The 14599-nt window shown below is 39.3% G+C and overlaps 1 protein-coding gene across 1 annotated transcript in view; it reads right to left on the bottom strand.

Moving 5' to 3' along the window:
- Window positions 1-14599, bottom strand: part of LOC5578809 (eye-specific diacylglycerol kinase) — a 691896-nt gene that overhangs the window by 255634 nt on the left and 421663 nt on the right. Inside the window, 1 exon segment of the mRNA XM_021839032.1 lies at window positions 10925-12605. Within this exon segment, the coding sequence (XP_021694724.1) occupies window positions 10925-12276 (1352 nt within the window). The 5' untranslated portion in view covers window positions 12277-12605.

Genomic DNA, 14599 nt, shown 5'->3' with positions numbered 1-14599 from the left:
GGGTTGGTTGTAAAACATTTCCAATTATGCAAGGTAAGTGCTGATAATGGCCATCTCTCTAGCTGCGGTGAAAGTTACTTATTAAGATTAGCCTAAGGGCCGTTGTGGCGGAGTGAAGGCTCTTCGTACTAATTACACTGCGGAACACGTTTTTGTATCAAGAACCAGAATACCGCTTTTACTTAGTTAAGAATTGCTGAATCCATTGTCATTTTCAAAACTTTCTCATCACGTCTAGTTTTTGAGATATTGCCTGTTTGAAACGCAGTTCACAACACTTTCGATGCTAAAAAGTTATTTTTTGATGGTTTAGAAAAGTATTGTATTATGTTATATGAGAGAAACGAAAAATTTTGTATGGAGACTGCAAGCATGTTGAAAAAATCGAAATAATCTCAATTTAATCATGCAATTTCATCCAAGTTATATCTAAAATGAAAGTTAACATCCTATTTTGCATGCTTAATGGATTAGATTACAAAAAAGTTTGATAAATCATACTTTGAATTTTATGTAAACATCAATTTAACCAGTGTTTATACAACTTTGGCGACCTGTAGCTAAAAATAGTGACGTGCAGGAGCATTTCTAAAAATGGCATCAGATTCAGCAACATCCAATCTGCTAGAGACACATGATTTGATCCTTGGGACACGCAAAAATGTCATTTTTGTTACGCTGTGTGATTGAACGGACCTCTGTTTCGGCATCCCCGATAACAATTTGAAACATACACAATTACAATTATTCTGCTCTAATTCAAGACGACAAATTTAAGACAGATTATAAGACAAATTGCTCTCTCAAATTTGAAATAAATTATGCTTGTATTTGAAACAGATTGGTCAAGAATCTTTTACAAATACTGTTCGTTTATGACTGAATTCCTGCAAGAATCCGCGAGTTTTGGCAAAACTTCGAGAAAGATTCTATTGGAATCTAAGACCAATTTTGCTTAAATCTCAGAACGATGATCATTGAATGTAGACTCTATTATGTTTTTATACGGACTAGATTCAACTCAAAAGTAAACAAAATTCAGTTTCATTTTTTTCCAATATTCTACTCGAATCTGGACAATATTCTGATCTAATCCGAAAACATGAATATTTGGATAACATTGAATAAGTTTCTGAACCAGATTCAGCAAAAGTCTACCCAAGATTCTGCAAGAATCTGAACCACATTCTTAAAAAAAAACAGATCAGATTCTGAAGAGTTAAAACACATTCTGCCATAATTTAAACTAGAGCCTATATAAATCCTGAACCAGATTCTTAATAAATCTGAACCAAATTCTGCAATATTCTGAAATAAATCTGATCCGGATTTTACAATAATGTAAATCAGGATCATTAAAAATTTGTATCAGAATCTGTATGAATATGCACCAGATTCTTAGATTCTGCTAGAATGTGAGCCAGATTCTGCACGAATCTGAATAATATTGTGCAAGAATCTGAACAAGATTATACAAGATTTTGAACAAAATTCTGAAAAAATCTGAGCAAGATTTTTTTCGCATAAATAAAAGAATGATTTGAGTCGAATGCGGATTATACTTTGCTTCAAAATAGACAGAATTCAACTCGAGTTGGAAGAGATTCAGCTCGAAGCTGATCAAAATTCAGCTCTAATATATACAACAGTCGGGGGCCCAGATAGCCGTAGCGGTAAACGCGCAGCTATTCAGCAAGACCAAGCTTAGAGTCGTGGGTTCGAATCCCACCGATCGAGGATCTTTTCGGGTTGGAAATTTTCTCGACTTCCCAGGGCATAGAGTATCTTCGTACCTGCCACACGATATACATAAGCAAAAATGGTCAATTGGCATAGAAAGCTCTCAGTTAATAACTGTGGAAGTGCTCATAAGCTGAGAAGCAGGCTTTGTCCCAGTTGGGACGTAACGCCTGAAAGAAGAAGAAGAAGAAGATGTACAACAGTCCGCTCCAATCTGGAAATGATTCCAATCCGGTTAAAATTCTGTATGAAAACTTTCTGGATAACATTGAATAAATGTTTGAACCAGATTCAGCAATAATATACTTTAACCCTCTAATACCCAAATTTTTACTTTCGATTTAAGTATTATTTTTCGTTATCTAAAATCGTTCTAAACACGTTTTGGGCATTTGTTTATTTTTATTCGCAAATTTTTAAATTTTTGTTATTGATTTTTATAATTTTTATTTTTGAACATCCCTAGCTTTTTTCATTTTTTCTTGAAGCCTTTTCTAATTGTTGATTTTTGGCAACAATAAAAATTTAAATTGTTACGGTATTTTTAAAAATATTAAATTTTTAATTTTTTTTCGGAGCGTATTTTATTTTCCGTGTAACTAACGGAAAAACAGGTTTGAAATGATTTTAATACCACCAGGCTCTTCGTTTGTGATAGGTTAATCGTAGAAAAATATAAAAGGAACGATTTTTTATATTACACGTTAAATGAAGCCCAGGCATTTGTAGGTTATATAAGAATGCAATTTTTCAAACAATTTCTAAAAATACAAAAAAGTTTCAAAAGTCACAAAAAACTTTTCTTATATGCGTGTTATGAGTCAAGGTATAAGCCAAAAATAAAATCATTTTGATTTGCGAGCTACGAAAAAATACACAAAATTCCAAAGTGTACTCCGTCTAAAGGCGGGGTTGGGTATTAGAAGGTTAAACTATTTAAAAATCTGAATCATATTCAGAAGAAAACGATAGTTTAAACCAGATTATTCAAAAAATCTGAACTAGATCCAGAAAAAATCTGTACCAAAATTTGCAAGAATTTGAACAGAAATCTGCAAAAATCTGATCCAGATTCGAACATAATCATTTTCAAATTCGAACTGAGTCTAATCCAAATTCGAACAAAATCTGTACCAGATTTGAACAGAATCTTTCTCATATTCAAATAGAATATGTCTTACAATCAATCAGAATCAGTCTCAGATTCTAACAGAATCTCTTCCAGATTCGAACAGAATCTGTCTCAGATTCGAACAGAATCAGTCCTAGATTCAAGAAGAATCTCTACTAGATTCGAAAAGAATCTCTTCTAGATTCGAACAAAATATCTTCCAGATTCGAACATAATCTATACCAGATTCGAACAGAATCTCTTCCAGATTCGAACAGAATCTTTTCCAGATTCGAACAGAATCTTTTCCAGATTCGAACAGAATCTTTTCCAGATTCGAACAGAACTCTTCTAGATTTGAACAGAATCTCTTGTAGATTCAAAAAGAAACTGTCTCAGATTCAAACAGAATCTGTTCAAAATTTGAGAAGAATCTGCCTCAGATTCGAACAGAATCTGTCTCAGATTCAAAAATAATCTGTCTCAAATTCGAACAAAATGTGTCTGAGATTCGAACAGAATCTTACTCAGATTCAAACAGAATGTGTTTCATATTTTACCAAAATTTCTCTCAGATTCGTACAGAAACTGTCTCAGATTCGAACAGCAACTGTGTCAGATTCGAAGAGAATCTGTCTCAGATTCGAACACATATGTCTCAGTTTCGAACAGAAACTGTCTCAGATTCGAACAGAATCTTCCTCAGTTTCGAACAAAATCCGTCTGAGATTCGAACAGAATCTTACTCAGATTCGAACAGAATGTGTCTCAGATTCTACCAAAATTTCTCTCAGATTCGAACAAAAACTGTCTCAGATTCGAAGAAAATCTGTCTCAGATTCGAAGAGAAACTGTTTCAGATTCAAAGAGAATCTGTCTCAGATTCGATAAGATTCTTACTCAGATTTGAACGGAATCTCAGATTCGAACAAAATCTGTATCATATGACTTGAAAGCTGTCTCAGAAAGCATCTTTGATTCGTGGTCTAAAATTTTAGCATAGCATCTGTGTCAGCATCTGTCTCAGATAATGTCTCAAAATCTTTCTCATCTTCTGTCTCACATACTTTTTTGAAATGGCACAGATTTATTCCAGATTCTTCCATAACATCGTGTAGGTTCTTGCTCAGTTTCATGCAGAACCTATTTCCATAATTAAACACCCCTCATTGCAAAAGTGAAATGCCCCTCACGAATGCATCTCTCAGCTCAGATTGAGGTTCAACCAATGGCTCTCATCCGCTTCTCGTTTCGGGGGAGGGCCAGGCCTTCGAACGAACCAAATCAAATACCAATCGAGTTCAGGTTTCGATGAATGGACCACTTCCACTTCCGGGAAATTCTGTCGGAACGATGAAAAACAACAATTTTTCCAATTTGAATCCTAATCCATCACTCTCGGAGCGAGCGTTCGGTGAATCGTTCGCTTCGTTCGTTCAATACTTTTATGTAGGAGTGGACTTTATGCCCTCGTAAGCTTCCTGTCCACCGCTTGTGGCCATTGTTTGAATCCGTTCTTCGTTGGACGGACTCTACAAATGGCGTAGAGTAGTAGGGATGGGTCGATTCATGTTGCTTTTTGGACTCTTGTGGCTTTCGAACCGATTGAAACTGGAAATGGATTGTTATGGTTTTGGGACTTGAGGGATTTGCCATTTGCTTCGAAACTTATGGGTAAACCAATGGATGTCAATCAATTCTCGAGCGGATTAGTGTGTCGAATCTTACCAATCTCTAAACGAACTCGAAGATTAATGTATTCTTAATGTTCGAAGATTGTTCTATGGCTGTTATACAGATTCCAACAAATTACTAACCCCTCCTAGTGCATTTGAGTCATTTTTAGTGAATTGCACATGGAAAAGATTCTGTTTGAATCTGGGAAAGTTTTGTTCGAATCTGGAACAGATTCTGTTCAAATATGGGACAGATTCTTTTAGAATCTTGGATAGATTTTGAAACAGATTCTGTTTGGATTTGTGACAGATAGATTTAGTACGAATATGCTATTGATTCTGCTCGAATCTGTAATTAATTAATCTATGACAGTTATTGTTCGAATCAATGATAACTAATTCTTGCTTCAATCTACCAAATAAAGTTCAATTTATGGAGGATGTCTCGTATAAAATATTCTCATTAGCTTTATGTAAAGTGCCGGAAGTCCTTGGAAAAACGGATCGCATGCAAGATAGCCGCGAAGGAAACAGATTCATCTCACGATAAATGCCACTCTAATGCTCTCCGCACCGCCATTATCCAATTCATAAAGCACACCAACAGAAGCAACTTTCCTCCTTGGGATGTTTTCCTCATCGTTGAAATCAGCGAAAAGTGAGCGCCATAATGGAGCGATAACGACGAAGACGATGGCCTTAGCTTCTCACTCTCCATGTTCGGTGGTAAGTAATCTAACATGCCAGAAACTACCAGTCGGGATCCAGTCGAGCCACGAGAAACGAGACCATCCGACAAACCAACTGACGACCCTAAAAGCTTTCGGTTATAAAATTAGGCAAAAGTGGATCAGCTTTCTTGGCCGGGAATGGCGTTCAGCTAAGACAAGTGCTGTCTTTTCTTACATTCATTGAAATCAGAAGAGTCGCTTTTTCATCGAAAATAAAGTCCAACAAAAATGGGTGTCAAATCAATGAAAAGTGGTTTAAGGGAACTCATGATTAGTAACTTTGGCTTAAAATTTTACTTTCCTTCCTTAAATTTTTTGGGTGCCAAAAGAAAGATTTTTGGAGCTCAATATTAGAGCTATAACAATACCTATCCCACGTCATCAAGAGAAAAACTACCACCAGTAGGGGACATTTGTCAGCGAAGAAGATTACTTTCCGGCATGTACTAAACGTGCTCATCGTTCGAGAAGATTACGGTAATCGCCGGGAGCCAAAACTTACCAAGGCTCACTCTCGCTCGCTCGCTTTCTGCTCATGTATGATAATGTGAAACGAAAGTTCGAGCTGTTATACACTTACCTGTGTGTTTTTGGTTTTTGGTTGAAGAAGGTTCCACGACACACCAGGGACGCAGCAATTTCCGGAAAAGAAATGAGGTTAAGAACAAGAAAGTCGACCATTAGTTTGTTGTGAATAAGTAGGGGATATGTATCGGAAAGTAATAAATGTATTAATATAACGAAACGGAAACTTGGATCATGATTGCTCGCTCTGAACTGAAAAGAAATGTTGAGAAAAATCGATTAACAACTGAAATAAATGAAAAAGATTATTCATTAAAAACCAACTTATTCCTTCCAAACCATCCAACTAAGAGTACCTCAGAAGCAAGCATGAATTGGTTGGTTTGGTTTGACTTTATTAACGAGATTTTTAGCCCTGGGCTAGTTCATCTCGGGACCAACGGCTTTACTTCCCTTCCGAAGGAAGTCGTCACTATAACTTTTTACGTCATAAGTGACTATGTCGGGGATGGGATTCGATCCCAGGTCCTCGGCGTGAGAGGCGAGTGTTCTAACCACTACACCAGGTCCGTCCCCGCAAGCATGAATTGATAAAAAGACAGAGAAATAATGAAAACGAAGCACAAATATAAAATTTCATATCCTAATCCAGCTCGAATCGAATTCGATTCGATTTCTATTCGATTTCGATTCGATTTCGATTCGATTTCGATTCGATTTCGATTCGATTTCGATTCGATTTCGATTCGATTTCGATTCGATTTCGATTCGATTTCGATTCGATTTCGATTCGATTTCGATTCGATTTCGATTCGATTTCGATTCGATTTCGATCGATTTCGATTCGATTCGATTCGATTCGATTTCGATTCGATTTCGATTCGATTTCGATTCGATTTCGATTCGATTTCGATTCGATTTCGATTCGATTTCGATTCGATTTCGATTTCGATTCGATTTCGATTCGATTTCGATTCGATTTCGATTCGATTTCGATTCGATTTCGATTCGATTTCGATTCGATTTCGATTCGATTTCGATTCGATTTCGATTCGATTTCGATTCGATTTCGATTCGATTTCGATTCGATTTCGATTCGATTTCGATTCGATTTCGATTCGATTTCGATTCGATTTCGATTCGATTTCGATTCGATTTCGATTCGATTTCGATTCGATTTCGATTCGATTTCGATTCGATTTCGATTCGATTTCGATTCGATTTCGATTCGATTTCGATTCGATTTCGATTCGATTTCGATTCGATTTCGATTCGATTTCGATTCGATTTCGATTCGATTTCGATTCGATTTCGATTCGATTTCGATTCGATTTCGATTCGATTTCGATTCGATTTCGATTCGATTTCGATTCGATTTCGATTCGATTTCGATTCGATTTCGATTCGATTTCGATTCGATTTTCGATTCGATTTCGATTCGATTTCGATTCGATTCGATTTCGATTCGATTTCGATTCGATTTCGATTCGATTTCGATTCGATTTCGATTCGATTTCGATTCGATTTCGATTCGATTTCGATTCGATTTCGATTCGATTTCGATTCGATTTCGATTCGATTTCGATTCGATTTCGATTCGATTTCGATTCGATTTCGATTCGATTTCGATTCGATTTCGATTCGATTTCGATTCGATTTCGATTCGATTTCGATTCGATTTCGATTCGATTTCGATTCGATTTCGATTCGATTTTCGATTCGATTTCGATTCGATTTCGATTCGATTTCGATTCGATTTCGATTCGATTTCGATTCGATTTCGATTCGATTTCGATTCGATTTCGATTCGATTTCGATTCGATTTCGATTCGATTTCGATTCGATTTCGATTCGATTTCGATTCGATTTCGATTCGATTTCGATTCGATTTCGATTCGATTTCGATTCGATTTCGATTCGATTTCGATTCGATTTCGATTCGATTTCGATTCGATTTCGATTCGATTTCGATTCGATTTCGATTCGATTTCGATTCGATTTCGATTCGATTTCGATTCGATTTCGATTCGATTTCGATTCGATTTCGATTCGATTTCGATTCGATTTCGATTCGATTTCGATTCGATTTCGATTCGATTTCGATTCGATTTCGATTCGATTTCGATTCGATTTCGATTCGATTTCGATTCGATTTCGATTCGATTTCGATTCGATTTCGATTCGATTTCGATTCGATTTCGATTCGATTTCGATTCGATTTCGATTCGATTTCGATTCGATTTCGATTCGATTTCGATTCGATTTCGATTCGATTTCGATTCGATTTCGATTCGATTTCGATTCGATTTCGATTCGATTTCGATTCGATTTCGATTCGATTTCGATTCGATTTCGATTCGATTTCGATTCGATTTCGATTCGATTTCGATTCGATTTCGATTCGATTTCGATTCGATTTCGATTCGATTTCGATTCGATTTCGATTCGATTTCGATTCGATTTCGATTTCGATTCGATTTCGATTCGATTTCGATTCGATTTCGATTCGATTTCGATTCGATTTCGATTCGATTTCGATTCGATTTCGATTCGATTTCGATTCGATTTCGATTCGATTTCGATTCGATTTCGATTCGATTTCGATTCGATTTCGATTCGATTTCGATTCGATTTCGATTCGATTTCGATTCGATTTCGATTCGATTTCGATTCGATTTCGATTCGATTTCGATTCGATTTCGATTCGATTTCGATTCGATTTCGATTCGATTTCGATTCGATTTCGATTCGATTTCGATTCGATTTCGATTCGATTTCGATTCGATTTCGATTCGATTTCGATTCGATTTCGATTCGATTTCGATTCGATTTCGATTCGATTTCGATTCGATTTCGATTCGATTTCGATTCGATTTCGATTCGATTTCGATTCGATTTCGATTCGATTTCGATTCGATTTCGATTCGATTTCGATTCGATTTCGATTCGATTTCGATTCGATTTCGATTCGATTTCGATTCGATTTCGATTCGATTTCGATTCGATTTCGATTCGATTTCGATTCGATTTCGATTCGATTTCGATTCGATTTCGATTCGATTTCGATTCGATTTCGATTCGATTTCGATTCGATTTCGATTCGATTTCGATTCGATTTCGATTCGATTTCGATTCGATTTCGATTCGATTTCGATTCGATTTCGATTCGATTTCGATTCGATTTCGATTCGATTTCGATTCGATTTCGATTCGATTTCGATTCGATTTCGATTCGATTTCGATTCGATTTCGATTCGATTTCGATTCGATTTCGATTCGATTTCGATTCGATTTCGATTCGATTTCGATTCGATTTCGATTCGATTTCGATTCGATTTCGATTCGATTTCGATTCGATTTCGATTCGATTTCGATTCGATTTCGATTCGATTTCGATTCGATTTCGATTCGATTTCGATTCGATTTCGATTCGATTTCGATTCGATTTCGATTCGATTTCGATTCGATTTCGATTCGATTTCGATTCGATTTCGATTCGATTTCGATTCGATTTCGATTCGATTTCGATTCGATTTCGATTCGATTTCGATTCGATTTCGATTCGATTTCGATTCGATTTCGATTCGATTTCGATTCGATTTCGATTCGATTTCGATTCGATTTCGATTCGATTTCGATTCGATTTCGATTCGATTTCGATTCGATTTCGATTCGATTCGATTTCGATTCGATTTCGATTCGATTTCGATTCGATTTCGATTCGATTTCGATTCGATTTCGATTCGATTTCGATTCGATTTCGATTCGATTTCGATTCGATTTCGATTCGATTTCGATTCGATTTCGATTCGATTTCGATTCGATTTCGATTCGATTTCGATTCGATTTCGATTCGATTTCGATTCGATTTCGATTCGATTTCGATTCGATTTCGATTCGATTTCGATTTCGATTCGATTTCGATTCGATTTCGATTCGATTTCGATTCGATTTCGATTCGATTTCGATTCGATTTCGATTCGATTTCGATTCGATTTCGATTCGATTTCGATTCGATTTCGATTCGATTTCGATTCGATTTCGATTTCGATTCGATTTCGATTCGATTTCGATTCGATTTCGATTCGATTTCGATTCGATTTCGATTCGATTCGATTCGATTCGATCGATTTCGATTCGATTTCGATTCGATTTCGATTCGATTTCGATTCGATTTCGATTCGATTTCGATTCGATTTCGATTCGATTTCGATTCGATTTCGATTCGATTTCGATTCGATTTCGATTCGATTTCGATTCGATTTCGATTCGATTTCGATTCGATTTCGATTCGATTTCGATTCGATTTCGATTCGATTTCGATTCGATTTCGATTCGATTTCGATTCGATTTCGATTCGATTCGATTCGATTTCGATTCGATTTCGATTCGATTTCGATTCGATTTCGATTCGATTTCGATTCGATTTCGATTCGATTTCGATTCGATTTCGATTCGATCGATTCGATCGGATTCGATCGATATTCGATTTCGATTTCCGATTCGATTTCGAATTCGATTTCGGATTCGATTCATTCGATTCGATTCGATTCGATTCGATTTCGATTCGATTTCGATTCGATTTCGATTCGATTTCGATTCGATTTCGATTCGATTTCGATTCGATTTTCGATTCGATTTCGATTCGATTCGATCGATTCGATTCGATTCGATCGATTTCGATTCGATTTCATTCGATTTCGATTCGATTTCGATTCGATTTCGATTCGATTCGATTCGATTTCGATTCGATTTCGATTCGATTTCGATCGATTTCGATTTCGATTTCGATTTCGATTCGATTTTCGATTCGATTTCGATTCGATTCGTATTCGATTTCGTTTCGATTCGATTCGATTCGATTTCGATTCGATTTCGATTCGATTTCGATTCGATTTCGATTCGATTTCGATTCGATTTCGATTCGATTTCGATTCGATTTCGATTCGATTCGATTTCGATTCGATTTCGATTCGATTTCGATTCGATTTCGATTCGATTTCGATTCGATTTCGATTCGATTTCGATTCGATTTCGATTCGATTTCGATTCGATTTCGATTCGATTTCGATTCGATTTCGATTCGATTTCGATTCGATTTCGATTCGATTTCGATTCGATTTTGACTTAAACTGTCTTACCCTCTCGCGGCTATCCCGACGGCGCCGGTCGCGGCAACCGTTCCTGCAAGCGCCAAGGCCTTGTAGCGGGCCTGCTCCTCGGTCGGAAGCACAATGTCCACCGATCGGGATCGGATTGCGCCACTGCTGTTCACGGTTAGCAGCGTCATCTCCCCTTCCGGAGGTTTCAGCTCTTCGGTTTTGGACCCGGTCACTTTGGTGAAGCAGGAATCCACCGAGGCTGCTCGGTCCCGTTTGAGATCCGGCACCTGAAGGTAGATGTCCCGCACGAAGTCGGCTGCCGCTGAGAGCTGTGAGGTCGTTGATGGAGGTGGTGGAGGCGCCAGCGCCACCACTACAGATTGTTCTAGTAGATTGTCGTTGTAGCATTCCGGTTCGTTGTGGTCATCGCCGTCCGCACTCGGGACGATGATGTTGATGTCTTGGTGTTGAGGTTCAGCACAGGAGACGTTCTCCAGCGAGTTGCCGGTGGGTTCGACAAAGATCGCTTCCTGGCGGGAGATTGAACGCCTTCGGGTGCGTGTCGGTGGCCCACTGGGTTCGTCTACTGCTGGGGAACAGGGAGGCACTTCGATCGTCGGGGACGGAGGGAATACGGGTCCTGACGGGGTGATCGGTGGTGAACCGATCGGAAGAGTTGGAAAAGGCGGGTGATAGTCATTGCCGAACATCGGAGGCGGCGGCAGGACTGGACCACTGTCCACTGCCAGCACGTCTCCGTAGTCTTCGGGGTCATCTCCATTGGTGGGCGATAGGGTAAAGGTGATCCCACAAGGGGAGATAGGCGGTGGCAGTAAGGTATTGCATGTCAGATCAAATTGGAACCCGTAGCCTTCGTCTTCGTCGTCGTTGCCTTCTTCCTCGTCTTCGTAGGAGTCCTCTGCGTCACTGCTGGAGGACGATGAACTGTAGCTGAGCGTTTGGTATTCGGTATTGTCGTAGTACTGGCGCTGGTCGACTCCGGTCAGCTTTCGGTACTCCTCCAGGTAGAGACAGTGAATGCAGGGTGGAGGAGTTTTCGAGCTGGACTTTCGCCGTTGGAAGCGCTTTGGCACATCTAGGAAAGCGGCAGCAACGGCCGCTTGGGAGTCTTCGCTGCCTCCGGCAAGGTCGAAACTACGGGAACGCCCTGTAACTTGGGGTACCTGTAGAAGTGAACCACCGGATGACGGCTCGTCGGTTGATGATGCTTGGTGAACCTTGAGGAACTGATTGGCACGCTGGGCTTCTAGCTGGATTTCGTCGAAGGATGCTGAACGAACCTGTTTGGGTACTTCGAGACTGCTCTGTGTTTTCATCTCCGCACCGGTGGGGGTCCGTGACCTAGTGAAGGTGTTTCGCAGGCGGTGCATAGTGCCGAGAGGGAACAGTGCGGATCGCGGTTCCCCCCTAGCCGGTTCCCGGGGTGGGACGACGGCTTAGGTGACGGCGATGCTCCTCCCTCCTCGTCGGTTAGGAGGCGGCTACACCCTGGGTTCCTCTGGCCGCCGCTCGGGCCGTTCCATTGCCCTCTGGGGAGGGCCAGGCGGTGGCGGCAACTGAGGCTGTTGCGGCCAACGAATCTACTGCGGCTGTTGGTTCTACGGTGTCGGATTGTGATGACTCTTCGGGCTACGGTCGGTAGGTCGATTCTTTTGGCTTCTGGCAATGCTGGTGGAGGTTGGCCTTGCTGCTGCTGCTCCTGTAAGAGGGAGAGAGGGAATTTGAATAACGTTAGATGTGTTGGTTCATGGACATGGAACACTTTGGTACATATGGGGTTTATGCCAATAAATAAATTAATGTGGAATCAATGCTATGCAGCAGCTAATAGCTACTGGTACTTTTAACGAGCCATCGGTAAGCGTGCATCTCAATGTGCAGCTCATTAAGAGAGGTGTTTCGAGGATAAATTCGGTGATTTTTTTCCGGTCTTCAGCCAATATTGTCCACATGCTTACCAGAACGTCTACCGAACGTATCCTATGGCCTTACCCGTCCCATTAACGCTCCACTATATCCCGTAACACCTGTGAGAGGTCGTAGAGTTCTCTGCATCTTTCTTGTTTAGGCGTTCAAATAATAATTCCTTCTCTTTACCCAGCACTAGCAGGGACGTGGCCAGGACAGCTCTCGACTTTTGAAGGATGCGTCAATCTTGTCTAAGAGTCAGAGATTAGTCCCAAGAAGGCAACCCTCATACAATGGTCTAGGATTGCACCTCCTACGAATATGTGCGAATTGCTTAATGCTTACGCTAATGCTAATGAATAAATGAATGTCGAATCCGTATTTAAACCTAGGTTGGAAAGGATAAATAAAATAATTGAGATAGGCAAAATGTTGCCTAAATTCAACCGCTCACAACTTTTTGAAAAAATAATCAAATTGCATGTATCCTGAAGCACTCGACGACAAATTGATCGTGTTTCAATAATTTGCATTGGCCATTGGGGTACCTTAGAGGTACCGGGTTTTTCGAGATCATGTCTAAATCATAGTTCTTCTGAAGCTTGTTTTTTGTGCGGTGTAATGTTGTATTGATGTTAACGATTTTTCTTGAAACTTGAATGCCACCAGACGTATTAAGATTTGCCCGAAATTTTCCTAAATATGGTCATTTCCGTAATACTGGTTCTGGAAAACAAGGTGATTACTCTAAAGTACTTTCCAGGTACCCTGGATGAGATGGCCAATTCGGAATACTCCGGAACCATATCAATAAACATCAAGATTTGTTAAGGTGATGCTTACGGAAGCATTTTCAGAATAATTATGGTAGATTCAAGGTTCCCCGGGGAAAGTGGCTAATTTCGGATGTGTCCGGAATCATATTCATATCATATCATATTTGTTCTGACAAAATTAGTCCAAAAAGAAGATTTGAAATTATCGAAAGATTTTTCGTCCTAAGCCAAACTCCTTTAAGAATATTCTAAGAAAGTTTCAACGAAATGTAATTTTGAAGGGATCCTTTCAAAAATTTATGTATTTATTCAAGGCAGAGCCCCTATAAAACATTAAGGAGTTAATTTTGAAGGAATATTTCGAGATATTACTGAAGAAAAAACCCGAATGAATAAGGAGTTCAAGTAATTGAAATAATTCGTTATAAATTAATATTATTTTGTTAGGAATTCCAGGTGTAGTTTCGGGACAAGGGAACCCGACAAGAGGCTTGTAACAAAAATATAATAATATTTTATCAGAATATGATATGTTTAAGCAGAGTGAAAATGAAAGACACCTTTACTGGTTGGTGGTTGACAAAGGAATGAATAAATTTATTTTCAGGATCTCTTACATTCAATATCAGAAGGTTGCTATGATCGATTGTACTTCAACATCCCGCCTCAATTGATCAATCCCAGCATCGTTCGCAGTTTACTGAATCTCGGGGCAGGAAGGCCTTTCGTCATCAGATCCGCTAGTTGGTCCTCGGTTGGCTGATACTGTAATTTAATCTTCTTCTCTTGGATCAGGTCTCGCAGGAAAAAGTACTGGATATCGATATGCTTCATCCTTCTATGCTTTCTCGGTTCTTTACAGATGGCAATGCATGGCTGGTTGTCCTCATAGATAGTCACCGGTAAGGCAACTTCCACATCAAGCATCTTCAAGATGTTCACCACCCACATCGCTTCGCAGCTGGCTTGGCAAAGAGCCATGAACTCCGCCTCAGTCGTCGACAACGCC

The sequence above is a fragment of the Aedes aegypti genome, chromosome 1, assembly GCF_002204515.2.
Source record: "Aedes aegypti strain LVP_AGWG chromosome 1, AaegL5.0 Primary Assembly, whole genome shotgun sequence".
In the NCBI taxonomy this organism is placed as follows: Eukaryota; Metazoa; Arthropoda; class Insecta; order Diptera; family Culicidae; genus Aedes; species Aedes aegypti.
Note: the sequence above shows the minus strand (reverse complement) of the source record. Positions and strands in the feature narration are given on the sequence as shown.